The 19,240-nt window shown below is 43.4% G+C and overlaps 1 protein-coding gene across 1 annotated transcript in view; it reads right to left on the bottom strand.

Annotated features, from left to right (window-relative positions):
* Window positions 1–950: 950 nt before the first annotated feature.
* The window catches only part of RDH10 (retinol dehydrogenase 10), a 30,109-nt gene continuing 11,819 nt past the window's right edge, over window positions 951–19,240 (bottom strand). Inside the window, exons 3-6 of the mRNA XM_043483368.1 lie at window positions 6,674–6,772; window positions 5,337–5,482; window positions 3,379–3,510; window positions 951–3,271 (exon numbers count right to left, since the gene is read on the bottom strand). Of these exons, the coding sequence (XP_043339303.1) occupies window positions 3,148–3,271; window positions 3,379–3,510; window positions 5,337–5,482; window positions 6,674–6,772 (501 nt within the window). The 3' untranslated portion in view covers window positions 951–3,147. The remainder of the gene's footprint in view (window positions 3,272–3,378; window positions 3,511–5,336; window positions 5,483–6,673; window positions 6,773–19,240) is intronic.

Raw genomic sequence — 19,240 nt, 5'->3', positions numbered from 1 at the left:
CAGCCTTGCTTTCTCTACTCTTTTTAATCAGACACAGGCAATAAATTTGACATGGAAAGAACTACCTCCTCACCCCCCGACCAGCCCTCACTGATTTTATATTTTGTTGGAGGCAAAAGCAAATTTCCAAGATTCAGGTCAACACCAATTTCAAATTCTTTCTGCCAGTTGGAAAAGAAAACTTTGAAAAAGACATTTGACTTTTTTTTCCCCCTCAACTTGGGGAAAAGTTTGAAAGCTGTAGCCTTTCAAGGAAACAGGATACTTTAAAAAAAAAAAAAAGAACACAACAAAAACCCACCCACCAGCCTGGCTTTATGTAGTTCAATCCTGTCAAGCTCATCTAATCTTTTGTGACAGACCAACAGACCTGGTAGATCAAGGGGGGAAACAATAGTTGGAATTTATCTTTGCTGCCTTCGAAACTTTTGATTCCTGGGTTCCACTCAATATGATTACAATTAAGCTGCTTGAGAGGTTAGAGAGAACCAGTTCTAGCTAGGGGACAGAAGTGGCCTCCCTAGGGGGTCAGCCTTGAGCCCAGTTGCCCTAAACAGTGCCTGCAAGGGCCAGACAACAGAAAAAGGTAACATATTCCAAGTCAGCATTAATCTCAAAGTGGAATTAAGGGTGTCAATGAATAATCAGCCAGAAAAGCAGCCTTGGCAGTTACTTAAATGATCAACACAAGTGGGCAGGGTTGACTTGAAGAGAGTCACTTTCGGGGAGAAGAGCACCATTAATGTACCTCTAGCCTAAGAACAGGAGCCTGGAGAAAAGCAGTACGACACGTAGGAGTCCCGCAGCCCTGAGCTTGCATTGACTCAGTCCCCTTCCCAACTCCACAGCTAAAGATGGGAAAGAGAATTTGGATGGCATTCAAGGAAGAGTCACAGAGGTAATTCAACTAAGGCTGAGACATGGGAATTGAAGACTTATACCAAAAAGTTAAATGAATTTTGTTTATTGAATTTAGAGACGGACAACTTTGTCAGGGCAACAACAAACAAGAATAGAAAAAGGTTTAAATGACAACATATGAGAATAAAATTAAATGTAGGGGAGACTTGCTTTAGCCTTAAGATTGGTAAGTGGGTTTTAGAGTATTGGAACAGATATCCTGTTGGAGGGTGCTAGGGGTTAACTGAAGGGCACACCAGAAGAACCACTGAAAATATGTCTCCACCCATGTTGTTACATGAGGTTTACTTCAAAGCACAGTTGACTCTTGAACAACATATGTTTGAACTGTGCCAATCTACTTATACACAAATTTTTTTTCAGTAGTAAATTCTATAGTACTACACAATCTGTGGTTGGTGGAACCAGTAGATGGGGATTGGGGAATGGAGGAACCATGGATACAGGGGGCTGATTATAAATTATACATGGATTTTTGACTACATGGAGGATTGATCCTGTGATGTTTGAGGGTCAACTGTACTTAAAATCCAAAATGGAAAATAAGAGATAGCCAGTGCCTCAATGGCTTCAAGTTTAGTTATCATTTAGAAAAAGAAATTTAAACACTGAATAAAGCTATTTCTTAGGACCAGGGTTGGGGACCCTACCGGTGAGGCAGTACTTTCCTATATGTGGATACACGGCAGAACTCATCTGTGCTGCAGCCGGACAACACACAGGTAATGGGATTCTATCTCCCCACCTTTAGTATCAACAAGCCCTTGATAAAGTATCTAATCTGAGAAGATGGTAACATGGGAAATGTGAGTGTAGGGCACCCTAACCTACCAGTGTCCCTGAACACAAGCCCATTCAAACGTTTTTCATTAATGAGTGATATGGCATAGAAAATAAGGACACAGTGCCTGTCCCGACAATACTGCTGATAACTAATGATCACACAGTCATTTGTATGTAAGTTGTCTTTAAATTTAATCACTCCTTTATAAAATCTCCCAATTAATTAGTAAAAGATGGCTTATTTGAATAGCCTGAAACATTGGCTGCTATTTAAACAAGACATTCTAAAAAAAAGAGCAATCACATAATAGTTTATAGTCATTTACAAGTGGATGGTATACATTTAGATACAGAGGTAGCAGTTCACTTTTACAACGTTTCACTGATACACATTTACCAAATTCAAGGCACAAAATAGTTTGCTTTACAAAAAAATACTGTAAAAATGTCATTTGCTGTTCTACAATGTGAATAAAACTTTCAAAAGAATCTTTACACCTTTCCATATGTATTCCATAGTGTAAGATTTTTTCCCCCCTTGCTAATCATAGTTGGCACAAAAACGGGGACGTTTTTATGTGCACAAGTTCCCACTTTTAGAAATTGTTTCTTTGCAGAGCTGCTATGTATTCTAGATCAAAGTCCAACCAAAGAAATGAAACACAGCAACTTTCTTAGGAAAGGGCACTTTCTGTATGCAGCAAAATTCACAGGTAGAAAATCTATGATCTTTTTTTTTTTTTTTGGATAAATAGGTCTCCAGAGGAATAGATCCTTAAGGAAAGACCTCAGAGATACATTTTAAAATTCGACCAACAATTCGGTCATTGTGACTTTAACAAAGAGACCTGATCACATGACTTTACTGTAACAATCAGACATCCTCTACTTCCAATTGAAGGAGATTTCAAAATGCCTTTTTAAAAGAGCTGTATATATACACACCATGAAAGAGCCACACAGGCTTTGCAAAGCTGAAACTTAGAAAACATGAGAAAATACAGAACTGTCAGTCCTTGAAGTTGCAAGGGTGTCAACTTGCTAGAGATTAATTACAAGAATTAATAAACTCTATGGGAATGAAGGAAAACAAACACGTGAAACACACAGTCATTATCATCTTGAGACTTCCTGTTCATTCCAAAAATAATAATAATGGTGGCCTGGCGACGTCACACAGCGGTTGTCTAAAAGACTGGACTGGTCTTAGGGTTCTGCCTGCAAAGGACCCCGTTGGCAACAACTTAAGCTCACTTTTGCTGATCACGTTTTCTAAGTACTCTAGTCAGTTAATTTACACTTTATTTATTTTTGTAAAAAGCTGATTTGAAAAAAAAAAAAATGGATGTAGAATCCAGAGAGTATCAGTCAAGCTGATGTGGGTCGGACTAAGATATCCTGATCGTCTTCTGGTAGAAATGATATTCGGTACAAAAAAGATCCTCAGATTCCGTTTTTTGCTTCGTTGTTGTTTGTGGCTTGTTTCCTTTGAGCGATAAATGGGTACATACACTTGTCTGCTCCTAGGAACCGATACATGCACACAACTGCTTCAAAAGGGAGGATGCTGGAAAAGGAAGAGTCACAGTTAGCAAATGTGAGATGTGGTGTGTTTGTTAAGTTACAGGGTGGGTGTGGGAAGGCCTGCCAAGCGGGGAGGCCCCTCACACTCACCTCTTCATGAAGGTCACGATGTACATGAGGCGGGGGGTGCAGATCATGGGCTGGTCGGTGAGGATGGCCTTCATGGCCTGCTTCACGCAGTAATCGGGCTTCAGAGGGGGCAGGAAAGGCTCGATTTCTTTCCTGGGAGTTACACATTCAAAAGATGAAATTAAGAATTCACACAGTATATGGAAGGCTGGAAATACACATCAAAACACGAAGGGTGATGTTATCTGAGCAATAGGATTTGCAATCTGTTTTGTTCACTTCGTTGTGCTTTCACTGTATTTCCCAAATTTTCCTACTGTGAACATATTTTATTTGCACTGTCTGGAAAACAAGCTTTTTTTTTTTTTTTAAATAAAATCAGAATTGGTCTGCTTGTCTGTAAAGTGAGAAAGTTATGTTTTCAAAATGCCTTGGAATGTATTTCAAATTATTATTTTTTTCTTTCAATTGAAAAAAGAAAGGGTGTCTGACATAACAAACAGTAACCCCAAACAGGATGCCAAACTTAGCATTAAGTGTAGTTCAAATGATGGTGTGTAAACACCAACATAAAGTTTCCTGAGTGAAATAAAATTCAGCTGTGTGCCTCCCCCGATGCCTAGAGAGGAAAAGCCTGGGGCTTTTTGGGGGGGGTGGTGGGAGGAGGGGGGGTGGTGTCTCTGAAATGGAGTGCACCACACGAGACAGCCTACCTTCAGCTGAATTCACCCAGCTACCCGCAGAAGTAACTTAACAGAATTTACTCCCCTCACTTTTCATTGTCCCCCCAGAGCTCTGGACACCCGCTGTGGTGCTAACTAGGAGACAGAGCTCCTCGGACCCTCTGCAACTGGTTCTTAAGTTTGTAAGAGGCAAAAGGCAAACCAACACACACACACACACACACACACACACACACACGGGAAGAGGTGGGGTCCAGTCCATCCCAGTCTGAGACTGGGACTGGGACTCAGCCTGAGACTGAAATGACTCAAGCCACCTCCACTTACTTCCCAGCCCAGCCAGGTTCAGGATGTGTCAAGATTGGCCCTGACCACCGGGAACTGGCTCACTGGTCTCGCTTTGTCTTTCAAATTTGTCTAAGCAAAGACCTTGCCGTCAACATGTCTCTGCAAGTGTCCTCTTCGTGAGTCACGGCTTTGTTTATTCTGCGTGGCTCGAGTCAGATGTGACTTGACATGGCTATTCCCACGTGCCTCCTTTCAAAGTGTGGGGGTGTTTTATTTCATTTGTAGAAAATCTGTGTTTCTTCTCATTCTGTCAGAGTGACTCTAGCTACAGACACTCTCTGCAAAAAGGAAGTTCCCAAAGGTGGGAAGGGTCTTTCCGGAAGAAAGGCCACCCTCCTCAGTGGCAGTGACACTGTTCTGTATCCAAACCAAAGTCACATTTATGTGCAAACATGGATGTTAAGGGGCTTCCCAGGTGACGCAGTGGTACAGAACCCGCCCGCCAATGCAGGAGATGCAAGAGACGCGGGTTCGATCCCTGGGTTGGGAGATCCCCTGGAGAGCACAGTAACCTGCTCCAGTATCCTTGCCTGGAGGATCCCATGGACACAGGAGCCTGGCGGGCTACAGTCCACAGGGTCGCAAAGAGTCGTCCACGACTGAGGGACTGTGCACTAACTACACTGATGTTAAAGAAAGAAAATCACTTCCAAAGAAGTCGCTTCTAAGCAAAATCCTAGGTATTTGCTCCCTGAAGGTAGAGAGGTCATTTGCTACTGATGCTTCTTGCCTTCTGCAAGTTAATACCAGCCCCTGCTTGTCAATCACACATGCGTCAACTTTACAAGCCTTGACCAATGAAAATGACACATGAGCTAAGATGTCAGCTGTTGAAGTGCCAGGCTGCTTATGGTTGGAGATCTGACTGATTTCACATAGTCTCCCAAGACGGAAAGGTGATTTGTTAGAACTGCTAATCGTCAGCATTGAGGCGGGTCCTTTACTGACCTGATTCGGCAGCCCCTGAACATGCCAGTGTCCACCAGGTAAGGGCATACCAGCGTTGTTTTAATTCCATCCTTCTCTGCGGCCTTTAACTCATGGCTCAGGGATTCATGAAAACCCACGACTCCAAATTTACTGGCGCAGTAGTCCTAGGGGCACAGCAGAGAGGGCAGAGGTACTCAGTATAGCGCGCATTCCGGACCAAGCCCCAAGTCGCCCCGTTACTCAGGTTACAGGTCTGATACAAAAGGTTACAGGTGACTAAGCAAAGAAAAGGAGAGCATTCTAAAAGACGGGTATCTGATGTGGTTTGGTGCAGAAATAATATTTTCAAAGCAACAGCAGAAACAGATGAACACTTTTTGCCACATCAACGAAGTATCAGATTACTTTGGGGGAAGTTACCACAAAGGAGTCTATGAAAGCTAACAAGCTGGGGCTAAAAATGGAGAGAGGCTCACTTTGAAGTGTCTGGAAAATTTACAAATGGCCTCTTGTTCAGTAAAGGAGACTGAAAAACCAGTTTGTTTAAATTAATGCTAGGAGAACAAAGGCGACTAGAGCTGGAGTTATGAGCTGTTATGATCCAATTTTCTTTTTAAGGGCCAAGTGAAAATGGAAATGATAACTTCACCTTGTAAACTTCAACTAGAACTCAACCTAAGGACTCACAGTATAGAAAGGAAGTTCTTCTCCATTACCCAACTTTAAATTTAGGAATGGAAATGTACAATGTAGAAGCCATCTCCTGTGCATCCTTTTGCATATTTGCATGGGGTGATGTTTTCTATTTTCTCCTGCAGGCACCCGTGGGACAAACAACACAGAACAAACACATGCCTGCTTTGCAACTTGAAGCTGGTGAAGAACAGGGTCTGATTAAGCCCAGTTCCACAGACTTAACTTGCAGACACCTCACACCCACCCTAACCATCTCATCTGAGGAGCTAACACAAGATAGCTCACTTTTGACAAGTTGACCAAAACAGTGTCAACCTTTAGCCTCATTTATCTGTTCTCTGGGGCACTGCCAGCGCCCTCCAGTTTCATCTTGACCCTGTGTCTTCCCACTGTCGTCAAGTAAAACTGCTAATGAGAATGGGGCCATACTCAGGACTGGCCCACCTACTTCTGCTGCTGCCGTTGGTCTGTCAAACTAGTGTTAAGTTTATGGCAGAAGATGTAGAGTTGGTGGGTGCTGGGGTGCACTCCACGACAGCACACAGGTACCTTCCTGGGGCTTGCAGGAATATGAGGGCAGCAGACTCGCTTCTAGGACTGTAGTGTATTTGTGAGGAGGTGAACTCACTGAAAGAAGGAAATGCTTTATAATGACAAACCTCAACTCCAGCAGTGCTGAACAATCCCAAGGAACTTGCAACTGTCACAATATGGCCATGATTAATCTCCAGCATGGTAGGAAGAAAAGCCTTAGTGGTCTGAAAGAAAAGGAAGACGTAAGCTTCAGAACTGACCTTTGGATTTCACCTAAAAAACAAAAACAACAACAAAACCAAACCAAAACCCCACCAACTCAAGATCATGAAACAAAGTTTTATCCATATAATGCTACATTTCCCAATTTGTTTTAAAATATTTCACATTTATCAAAAAGAGAAGATCCCTGAAGCGTCCTGGTTCACTCAGCACCGTGTCATCGGCATGGCAGGCCTATTACAAGCCGTGACCCACAAGACTGTAACACAAGCGCTTTCGGGGACCACGTCCAGAGATGAAAAGAAAGCCATTAGGAGAAGGCTCTTTATCACCTTTCAAGTGAGTTATCTGCTAATCTAAACTACTCCTGGGTCAGAGATCTTTTCATGCTTGTGACAGTTGAGTGCAGCATCTCATGGTTTGGGAGGGACCTCCTGCTGCCCACAAACAGGAGGCTCCTGAAATGCTTGCCTCATGACTACGTGAAGACCCATGAAGGCTGAGATATTCCAGCAGCATCTTCAAACATCCAAGCTGTATTATCAGAGTCTGCTCACAGGAGGTCAAGTATTTTAGGTGTAAAGAAAGAGGGTAAAAGTACAGAATAGTTTGAATGAAAACTCTGTCCTAACGCTAACTTTACATGACAACAGCTTATGGCATCTGACTGACCAGGCTCCGCTGTGGGGTTTCCTGGAGAGTGTCTTTCCTGTGAAGGCAGGTGACCAGCCCTAGGGGGACAGAGCATGTGGCAGAAGCTCCAGGGCAGGGGACCCAGAGGTGGCATCCATTTCTCATTTCACTAAACCTCTCTTTTCCCTCTAGCTTTCATGCCTTCAAGACACAAGGCTGTAATTTTTCTTTTTTTAAATTACTTCAAATTGTTTAAGGTAATCTATTAACTACTCCACTAGGCTCCCAACAGTTTTATAACCTGCTTCCTAAAAGAAAGCAGCAAAGAGCAATCCATCTACTGCTGAGTTATATCCCACTGCCAACACAGCTTCCCATGATTTATGAAGTTAAAAAAAAAAGCCCAAACACTGCCCAGTGGACTTAAAGAAGAGTTGCATTCCCTTCTCAGAGGATTTCCTGGTTAAGACATCACTGCACACATATTTGATTTGCTCTGATAACTTTTGTGTGGACAAGATCAGTCATTCCATTAATTTTGAAGTTTTTTCCATGTTCCAATCCATGATGCATTCAGTTGTCACATGAAATTTTGTGAAGCAGCCCAAGGTCTTCCCCAGTCTGACTCCTGATCATCATATAACCCCTCAGTCCCCACTTACATCCACTGTGGGCTGTGCATCATTGTTCCCTGAAAGTTGCTCAGTCGTGTCCATTCTTTGTGACCCCGTGGACTATACAGTCCATAGAATTCTCCAGGTCAGAATACTGGAGTGGGTAGCTTTTCCCTTCTCCAGGGGATCTTCCCAACCCAGGGATTGAACCCAGGTCTCTTGCATTGCAAGCGGTTTCTTTACCAGCTGAACCACAAGGGAAGACCAAGAATACTGGAGTGGGTAGCCTATTCCTTCTCCAGTGGATCTTCCCAACTCAGGAATCAAAGCGGGGTCTCCTGCATTGCAGGCAGATCCTTTATCAACTGAGCTACTAGGGAAGCCCTGGGTCACGCTTATTCTCATCTGTACAGTTTTACCCATGAGCTCAACTCTTCTCTGACAATCTGCCCCCAAAGTCCTCTTATATAACTCAAAGTGTAATATCAATCACATATTTACACAGCCTCTCACGCTTTTCAAAGTGCTTTATGTTAATTATGTCACTGGAGCCCCTTAAAAATTCTCTAACACAGGTAGTTAAGAGTGTTAAGTCTTTAATGTTATTCCATTCACCCTGACTTTGTCCATATAACCAGTATCATTCACTGTGACATATATGTTCTGTGGTAATTTGGGTTTTTTTGGTTGTTTCAGTTTACAGCACCTGCAAACTCTAGGCTTTATAACTTGTATATGAGCACTATATCATAGAATTACAATAAAGTAACATCACAGGGAAGCTTATCTACGTCAATCTAAACTAAAAACACATCCTTCAGTACTCATGCCTATGAGTCTTCTTTTAAATATCTGATTATAATCAATTGTTTCTAGATTAGCTCAAAAGTATAAAATTTAGTCTTGACATTATCCAGAGATCACTTCTAAGTATTAATTGTTTCCCTAGTCTTGGAAGAGAAGGCTCGATTTACCATGAAGGTCCTATTTTTAAGTTAAGAAATTAGAAGGACTTGAGAGTAAATCCTAAGCAATTACATACAGTACAGAATACTAGCAGGAATTTGCTACGTGGTGACGACAGATTTGAGTTGCTGACCATGGTCATCCCCAGGCTGCTTCCATGCTAACTCTACCAGGTGGCCAGCCCTCCCCAGAAACCCAGACGCCCAGTGGGCTGGCTCTAATGACTTCTCCATGTTCATGCTCCACGCTGGTGCCTGCAGGTGTTAAAGGACTAATCCATATCCCAGCACGTATGAAGGCAGGTAACTGTCTTAGTTCCTCACTGTTTTTAAGTTTAACTTCTTGCAGGGTTCTAAAATGGATTCATGTCCCCTCTAGCCTGCTGGAATTAACTTCCTTCAACTGGTATTTCTTGAACACCTACTACTTGCAGGACCAGATTACGATCTGGCCAAGCAATGATGGGGAAACACGTGAGCAGGTCTCATTCTTGTCTCTAAGCAGAGACTTTTATACGCAGGTGGCACCGTGATAAAGAATCCGCCTGCCAATGCAGGAGACAGAGGAGATGTGGGTTTGATCCCTGGGTTGGAAAGATACCCTGGAGAAGGGCATGGCAACTCACTCCACTATTCTTGCCTGGGGAATCCCATGGACAGAGGAGCCTGACGGGTTTCAGTCCATGGGGTTGCAAAGAGTCGGACATGACTGAAGCAACTCGGCATACTCACCTGCACCAAACTGCGTTACATCAGTACAACAAATAGAAAACAGTTCTGGTTTATCCTTCACAAAAGCAGCGTGCTGCAGCTGCATATTCTAAAAAGTCTGATTTGAGCCTGCTTCCCCCCCCACCCCACAGAGTAGTTTGGAGGGACATTTAAGCTGCTGAGTTTGTGCTTAAAGGAAATAAGAAAAAAGAACAAGAGAAACAAAAGGATCCAAATATAGCTATGTGACTAAAGTCTTTTCCAACTGTGTGTTGTAAACATATTTTTTAGGGAAACAGGCTTCACTTTAAGTAGCTAGTAAAGTGTGACACAGGTTTGTTTGTTTTAGTATGAAGCTTTCTTTAGAGGGAGGGGTTGATTTTTTTTTTTTTTTAAAGGGGTGTGGCAAGTCAAAGATTCTTGTAAAATCTGTGACTTCTTTTCCCCATCAGGGACAAATCTGGCCTTCTGTAGAAACAAAACCCAGAGTGTCATTGTGCTTTCTGCCTTCCAAGGCGAAGGCCTATGTTCATCTAGAAAGCTCACTACTTACAGGTCTAACACTGCAGATACTACAACTCTTGGCCAGACCAGGGACAACACACCAGGTTCTGAGGAAACTGGGAGGGGAAGCGAGCCGTTCAAGGGCCGGGTGGCCTTGGGACCCCGACTGATTGTCTTCCAAAGCTGGTGGCCACCACTCAGCTCCTCCTGGGTGCTGGGCGGAGGCAAGCCTGGGGGAAAAGCTTTCATACCGGGCTGCTCAGGTTTCTTTTTAAACCCAAGTTTGCACGGCTCAGGCTGGAGCCTGATCCACGTGACTGAGCACTGAGGCTGTTAATCATTTCCTTTGCTGCCTGAATGGAGGCGAGCAATTACTGCCCAGGCGTTCTTTCCACAACCAAACCCCAGCCTTGTGTCTGGGGCACATTACCACATACACTTTGATCAACACGAAGCCTGGTCCTTATGTTAGGAATGAAAAAAAAAAAAAAGGCTGTAAATGGGTGGCAAGAAAGCATCGTGTTCTCAGGAACTTTCCAGAGTAACCCGACAAGTTTTCCTTTCTAATTACTCTTGCCCTCGACAGTCTGGTGGGTGACATCTGAGATAGCACATCATATTCCGTCCTTGACACGGTTTGACAGCACAAAGAAACCTGGCACTTGGTAATGAATCACTAATGTGCACAAATAACATAGCACGCGTGAGAGGGGGACCAGCAAGAGGGGAAGTGCTAGTTGCCATGACACCAGTCAGGTCAAGCTCAGGTTCGTGATCTTCAACTTTGTCTCAGACTCGTTAGAAGAATATAAAGAGCAAATCTGTGGCTCACACCCAAAAGGTTTGAGTGTAAATTCACGCACGGGCTGCTGACAGTGAATCTGAGAGGGGCGACTCAGAGAGCCTGCTGAACACCGCTGAAGGACGAATTATCAGGAGTTACCAGCTAGTCAACGGCTCTCTAAACGAAGTACATTTCATCAGTCACCAGAGTTAGCAGGTCCCAATGGTAGCTGGCAAGGTTAGCTTGATGCTTAGCCTAAGTCTGACTGTGCTGATGGGGACTTCAGGTCCTATTCGGTGGTGGTGGTATAATCGCTGAGTCTCTTTGCGATTCTATGGACTGTAGCCGACCAGGCTCCTCTGTCCAAGCGATTTCCCAGGCAAGAATACTGGAGTGGGTTGCCATTTCTCTTCCCCATCCAGGGATCGAACCTGGGTCTCCTGCACTGTAGACAGATTCTTTACTGACTGGGCCACCAGGGAAGCCTGCACTCCAAGATCTGTCCTCTTCTTCAAATGTCTGAGACACAGGGGAGGACATCTAGTTTGTCATCAGGAAAACTTGGTTGATTCTTGGTCAGGGCAGGGTTGGGGGGCTCAGAGTCAGCAACCAATATACCCCAGTTTGTATGTTGAGTGAGACAATTTAGAGTTGGAAGGGACCCAGAGGGATTAGTTTATCTGCAAAAGAGAAAACTTTTAGTAATGGACTCTGGCTAAAAAGTGTGATAAGAGACCTTTGATTACCTGTGATGAATTTTATCACAAGACTCCAATATCATAACCTGCACTGGCTGACAGGGTTGCTATGTGATTAAAAAGAAAAGAAAGAAGAAGGATATTCAAATGGACACTGACATTGCTATGAAAACATGCTTCGCAAGTTTAATATCTCCACAGCTCCTCAGGGTTCCTCTTCAAAGCATTGGGACCTTTGAAAGATAACTGTAAAGGTCATATTTATAATATAAACAAGAACTTCTTAAACAGAAGTGTGACTGGACATAGACATGACATGTCATATCTTGAGAAATCTTTTGAGTGTTAGGTTTACGCCAAATTAACTCCCAACAGTTCCAACCCTCCAGACCATTCTTGGTGCTCTTAATGACAGACTGCAATGCAGAGCCCGCAGCTGCACTGTCAGGACAAATTAACCTAAAGTTAAACAAAAGAGAATGTGAAGAAATGCGGTATCCAGCAAAGTCTGACTCGAGACATTTCGAGATTGATGACATTTTAAAGGTATAGGTAAAACACTCAGAATATGTTTTCCATATTTGCGAGTTTTTCAAGGTTAATGGACACTAAGGGAGGAGCAAAGCTAATTTCTCACAGTAGGAAAAGGCCACATCCTCTATTTTTGTGCATTTACCTGACTGTCCTGCGGTTAATTCAAGAAAAGGCATCTTTAAAAAAAATCATTTTGAAGTATTTCTCTCTCACCTGAATGTCCAAAAATAACACAGAGAACTTTCATTTCTAAGTGAAGTCGCTCAGTTGTGTCCGACTCTTTTTGAGTCCATGGACTGTAGCTCACCAGGTTCCTCCGTCCATGGGATTTTCCAGGCAAGAGTACTGGAGTGGGTTGCCACTTCCTTCTCCAGAGGATTTTCCCGACCCAGGGATCGAACCCAGGTCTCCTGCATTATAGGCAGACGCTTTTCCGTCTGAGCCATGAGGGAAGCTCAGGTCCCCTTCATTTCCAAAGGGGACCAAAAACCATATTATGATGGGAAAAGGCTTGCCATCAGCACACGTATTGGACAGTTTTCTGATGTATGTTTAAGGGTTTTCAGAATCTCCAAATAAGAGCAATATATATGATTTGGAAAAAATGCAATTGAGACTCTATTAAACAAAGAACATTTAACTGACAGCCTTGCAGTATCCCTCCAGACGGTTCAACGACCCTCCTTGGTGTTTTGCTATTTCTGCCTGTGTCGCTATGAGAGTCACTTGTACTTTATCAGAATCACAAAGAGACGTACTGTTTATTTACAAGGCTAAAATGACATCTGGTGGCACATTCCTCTGAAAACTCAGTCACTGCTCCTGGAAAACTATGATTCAACACTACAAACTATTGAGGGTGCTGAAAGTATAGGGAACTGGGTTTAAAAATATAGGATAAATCATTAGTGCGTTCAAAGATTAAAAAAGAGTGACATGCTCCCAAGCTAATTTGGGAAAGGAACACATGCCTAAATAAATAAGTCTCAATCCTATCGATTTACAGGTGTCTGTTTAATCCATGTACTGACCACCAATGTTGGAAACTTCATTTTGGCCATAGAAAGTGTAACTTGAAAATTTTTATTACAAAATTATCCTCAATTAGGAAGTCAAACTCAAATCTGTATTTGTGAGCAATACACTGGCTTTCAATACTTCATTTGCAGTTGACAGTGTGTGTGATCAAGTTCAGTTGTGTTCGAATCTCTGCGATCCCATGGACTGTAGCCCACCAGGCTCCTCTGTCCTTGAAATTTTCCAGGCAAGAATACTGGAGTGGGTTGCCATTTCCTTCTCCAGGAAGTCTTCCTGACCCAGGGATGGAACCTGTGTCTCTAGTGTCTCCTGCACTGGCAGGCGGGTTCTATACCACTGTGCCACTTAGGAATCCAACACAATTTCAGAAATTCATGTAATGTGAGGACGGCCCTTTTTTTCCCTTGCCTGTTTGGGTATGTTTCTAGAGACAAGAAAGATCTACTGACAAATTGTGCAATAGAGTCTCCAAGATACTGAAGGCTGGACTGAGTCTCAGACTTAACAAGATGTTCATCAAAGTCTCTATGTGCTTGATACAAAATTTTCTCTCTTTAGCTGTAGAGAATATGTCATCATCATCAAACTCCTATCGGTGTTACATCTACTGTCCTTTTTCTGATTATTCTGAGCCCACAGGGACTGGGTTAACATTTAGAGGCATTAGCAGTTAATACTTAACACACATGCACGCGTCTACTCCTGCAGTTGCCCTGCAACCGAGAAGCTAATAAAAGAGCTGGGCTTTTCAAAGGAGCACCTAGATGATGACACCATTAGTTATTCAGCAAAAACAAATGCTTCATTAACTTGCCTTCCCACTGTTAAAACATAGGATGGATCTAGCTTGAGGCAGGGACTCAGATATCAACATTCCCTGACACTTCAGAGTTCACTGTGCAGAAACGGCAGAAAGGAGGGGACTTAAAAACTCAATGTGTCTGGAAAGTACACTGGCCTTTACTGTCCAGAGACCACATAGTTCTGACTGTCAATCACTTAATCTTCCTTGTTAATTGACCTCTCTTGGCTTAACTCCTTTGGGAGACAAAAAGGACATCTCCTATAATGCAGGAGACCTGGGTTCGATCCCTGGGTCGGGAAAATCCTCTGGAGAAGGAAGTGGCAACCCACTCCAGTACTCTTGCCTGGAAAATCCCATGGACGGAGGAACCTGGTGAGCTACAGTCCATGGACTCAAAAAGAGCCAAGATTTCTTAGCTCAAAAGTGTGACGACGGCTTATATCCAATCATTCGTTCTTCGATTCCCACCAAGTGTTCAATACACAAGTCTTAACACTGAGGTATTACTTGCCTAAGACTCTCATAAATGACTCAGTAAGGTATCAACTCCATTAGCGCAGTTGCCAGCATCTGGTGAGCAGTAAAAATATCTATTCGTTAAACATTTATATGTTGTCATGACTGTGCCTTTTACAGTAAGATAATTTGAATCCATGCCTCTTACCTAGTTAAAAAAAAAAAAATTACAATCATTTTTCTGTCTTTTACTTGAGTCCAGGGAAGCTCGGTGTGTTAAAAGAAACAATGAAAAAAAAAAAAAAGAGCGAGAAAATGAATGCTGCCCACTGGTTCTGAAATGCTACATTCTCTGACCCTCCGCCAGCTGAGTCCTAGATGATCAAAGGAATGTGCCATGAGCTCCAGCTAGGGTCCCTTCCCCGATTTAATAACTCTTTATAGAACAGTGAAAATCACCCGAAAAATTGCAGTCAAATAGTCTGCTAACAACAGGTTGTCATTAATCCCTTTGCTTTGCTTTCACATCACCGAAAGTGTAGTAAAGACAGATCTTCCCAAGGGCAGGGGCTTCAGTTCTGCTCCAGAGACTGGTAACCACTTCCAGGAGGCACACCCACAGGCACAAGGGCTCAGCCACTGCCTAGGTGGCAGGAGACCCCCACCCCCAAACCACAGCCCAGCAAGGCCCCCATGATCACTTTCTGTCATCTCTTGTACTTCATATGTGCAAAGAGTTCAAATTCTTCTCTACCTTCTAGGGTGCTTATTGTAGGAGTCTTTATAGAAAATCAAATCTTTACCTAAACTCAAGGTACATCTCATCAAGAGCTTACTACTAAAAACTTCCTTTATTCTTAGGCATGCACTATAACAATTCAGAACTCACTCACTGTGTATGAGGGTCCATGAGGCACCTGTATTGTGCTAGGCATTGTTTAAAAACATCTTTGCAATCGCATGGACTGTAGCCTGCCAGACTCTTCTGCCCATGGGATTTACTAGGCAAGAATCCTGGAGTGGGTTGCCATCTCCTCCTCCAGAGCATCTTGCTAACCCAGGGATCAAACCCACACATCTTCTGCACTGGCAGGCAGATTCTTTACCACTGAGCCACCTGGGAAGCCCTTGTGAAAGAAACTTAAGGATTGTAAAAGCCACATTTTCTAGAAATCGGTTCCCAAACTATGCTATACATTGGAATCATCTGGGGAAGTTTCTTGTGATGCCAGGGGAAGACCCTGGGCCGGTTATATCCCGGAGGGAGTCCAGCCTCTGGAGCCAACGTTCCCCAGGGGACTCGCTGTGCAGCTGCGTTTGAGAGCCTGGGAACAGAGTCGCCTTGCCCTCAGCACCACCGACATTTTCGGCTGGATAATTTTATGCTGTGGGAGGCCTGTCCTGTGCATTGTAGGATGTTAAGCAGGATCTCCGGCCTCTACCCACTAGATGCCAGAAATAACCCCACCAGTTCTGACCCAGGAAAATGTCTTTAGATGTGGCCAAATGCCCCTGGGGAGGAAGAGTCCCCATGAGAACCACTCTTTAGAAGGAACACGCACATTAGTAAATCAGGTTCCATGTGGTCCAGTGATGATTTTTGTTTGAGCTCTAATTCTCATATTTGTCATCACATTTTCTAGCTTTGGAAGACATTCTAGACTTAAAAAAAAAAAAAATCACAACTTAAATTCATGACATATTCAATCACTTGTTGATTGGGTTAGGCTCAAAAGCCCATTCTTTTTACTTTGCATGTCAAAACCTTCAAACCACCACTCTAGCACTCACTTCAGAAATACTGTTGAAGGTAAATAATGCTGACAATTTGCAGGGACCAGGAGCGGAGGAGGGGGATGCACAAGAGGCAAGGCCTCTGCCTTCCTGCAACTCGCTTTCAGACAGCTGTTTGGGTCCTAGGCAGGAAGAACATAGCTCTTCAGTGCACTGTGTGAAACTCCATCCTGGGCACAGCAGCCAAGGGGAGGAGTGGGCAGGAGAGCACCTTTTAACAATGGCCTGGAACCACAAAAACAAAACAAACAAAATCCTAGACAAGGATGGACCCCAGAGTCCCTGGCCTGGCATTTTTCTAGTCTACAAAATTCCTAAAGGACTAATTAGCTCTGGGGAAAAAACATGTAGAGAATACTGAGAACGTGGGAATGGAAATACATGCTCAAGAGCAGTTCCTCCCCTGACTGTGATATGCCCAAGAACCACCTGGCATCTAAATCAAGTGCAGACCCTGACCCAGGAGGTCTGGGAGAGGCCTGAGTTTCCTAATGTGCAGCCTGGCGGGTTACACTACTGCTCTGGACCACAGGCTGAGCAGAAGGTTGCAGTGTGAGCCAGCTAATGTCTACTCCAAACGTCAAGTGGCTTCAAATCGATTTCTCCTAGAAATTCAACAAAAAAGGCAGACTAATTTCTTTGCCCTCTCTCCTAACTGTGTTCTCTGAATCAGGGTATCTGGGGTTGAGAGGTCCCGTTCTCCACTCCACACATCCTTTCCCCAATAATGTTTTGTCGGACAAACACCACTTCAAATTGATGTCAAGAGCCCTGGGAGATTTGTATGGACAACGATGGGAGTTTATAGGCTGTTTATATATTTGCCTTGGTTCCATTTTTAGCACCAGCAACCCCCTCTGCCGTGGTCTGAATGTTAGTGGCCCTCCAAAATTCATGCTGAAACCTAATGCCCAATGTGATGTTGCTGGGTACCTCATGAATGGGACATGTGCCCTTGTAAAAGAGACCTCAGAGAGACCCTTCCCCCTTCCACCATGTGAAGATACAGCAAAGATAGCTGCCTACAAACCAGGGAATGGGTCCTCACCAGACAACCCATCTCCCAGAACCTTGACCTTGACCTTATCCGGGCTCCAGAACTGTAAGCAAAAAATTCCTGTTGTTTATATGCCCCTCAATCCATGGTACTCTGCTCAAGTTGCCCAAATGGACTAAGACACCCCCATCCGCATTAGAACAAGCTCTCAAAAAGAGACCCAGAAGATTTCAAAATCCTTTCCCCTTATCTATAGAGGCTTTGATGGCTTAGTTTTCAAGGCAAGGAATTTAGACCTTTTTAGCCTCAGTATTCACCTTTTAAAATTTTCCACATTTACCTTTTGAGGTTTTCATGCTTTGATTAGCCTATGAGAAAACCCTAATAGGAAAAGAACTATTCCTTTAAAAATCAGATGCTTAGTCCACAAGTTTGGACACTATTAGCTGACCAAAGCTGCACAATTTTGAGAATCCATGATTACATTTTCTAAGCAAAGCTTGTGGAGTTATCTGGAATTCTGATCTCATAAGATTATTATGTAACAGAATAAAGGTTTTACATTTTCCACGAGATAAGCCTAGAACAAACCAACAAAAACCAAAACTCAAACCACACTGTTATTGACATTTCAGTACCAAGTATTTACAGAACTTTGTTCAGCCGGTCCGTCTAGAAGAGCCCTTTCTATTCATTACTTTCTGTGTCTGTCAGTGCTGACCTGCAAATGAGGAAGAGAAAGAAGCTGGGTGGCTAAGGATATACCACAGTCTCCTCAATGAAGTAACCACCTCAGCTATAGACCACAGAAAATTATAGAAAAACACATGAATTGGGCTTTGGTAATAAAATTGTAGTGTGGTACTGGTTCTTTATAATTTTACATGCTTATCTAATTTATGGAGCAGACTTTTGGGGATATTGTTAGGGTTAATTAGTCATTGCTAAACTAACCATGCTAATTAAAAAAAAAAAGAACATTTGAAGGTGTATTCATACATTATAGCACAGGGCACAAGCATAAGTGACTCACAGGAGAATTTACCTTTGAACATGTGGCCTGGAGAAGTATCTGCAGAGCTTCTACACTAAGGGCCTGGGCTTCCCTAGTGGCTTAGATGGTAAAGAATCTGCTTGCAATATGGGAAGACCTTGGTTCGATCCCTGGGTCAGGAAGGATCCCCTGGAGAAGGGAATGGCTACACTCCAGTATTCTTGCCTGGAGAATTCGAGGGACAGAGAAGTCTGATGAGCTACACTCCGTGGGGTCGCAAAAAGCCCGACATGACTGAGTGCTCACACACAAACTAAGGTCCTAGGCTGAGGGTCTAGGTCCTAGATTCTTCCTTCCCCAGTGGAGCCCTAAGGCAAGTCCCATAGCCTCTCAGTTTGTCTCCTCATCCATAAAAATGGGGATAATGGCTCTATTTAATTGAGAGTTGCTGTGAGGAGCAAATGAGAGAAGAGCATTCATGAAAGGGCTTGGTAAAATTTAAGTGCTATGTAAAAGTACAGTAAATGCACCCAAGGCTAATTAAGCATATATTTATAGGTTACTTGGGTTAGAAGTGCTATCTATTTTTGGTTATGCTGTTTCTCCAAGTTCCTGCCAGTTCCAGGTTCTTACCATGGATGGTTCCCAGGCCCCTGCCCTCCGCGCAGTGTCAGACCACACTTCCGGCAAAAACCCAGGACTGGACCACCAGAAACGGTCTCACACACCCGGGGGCTGACAGCTGCCTGCCCTCTTCCTCCAGAATCCTGGGAGATGCTCAGAAACAACAGACACTTTCCAGTAACACCTCTTCTCTAATCCTTTTCTTCAGTTCTGTTCTCTAGGGGTCAGAGAACCACCGTTTCAAAAGACAAATGACACTGCTTGATGAAGGAGAATCCAGCAAATATAAAAATACTAAAAGTCAGTCCTGAACTATTTA

Source organism: Cervus canadensis, chromosome 12, assembly GCF_019320065.1.
Source record: "Cervus canadensis isolate Bull #8, Minnesota chromosome 12, ASM1932006v1, whole genome shotgun sequence".
Lineage (NCBI taxonomy): Eukaryota > Metazoa > Chordata > Mammalia > Artiodactyla > Cervidae > Cervus > Cervus canadensis.
Note: the sequence above shows the minus strand (reverse complement) of the source record. Positions and strands in the feature narration are given on the sequence as shown.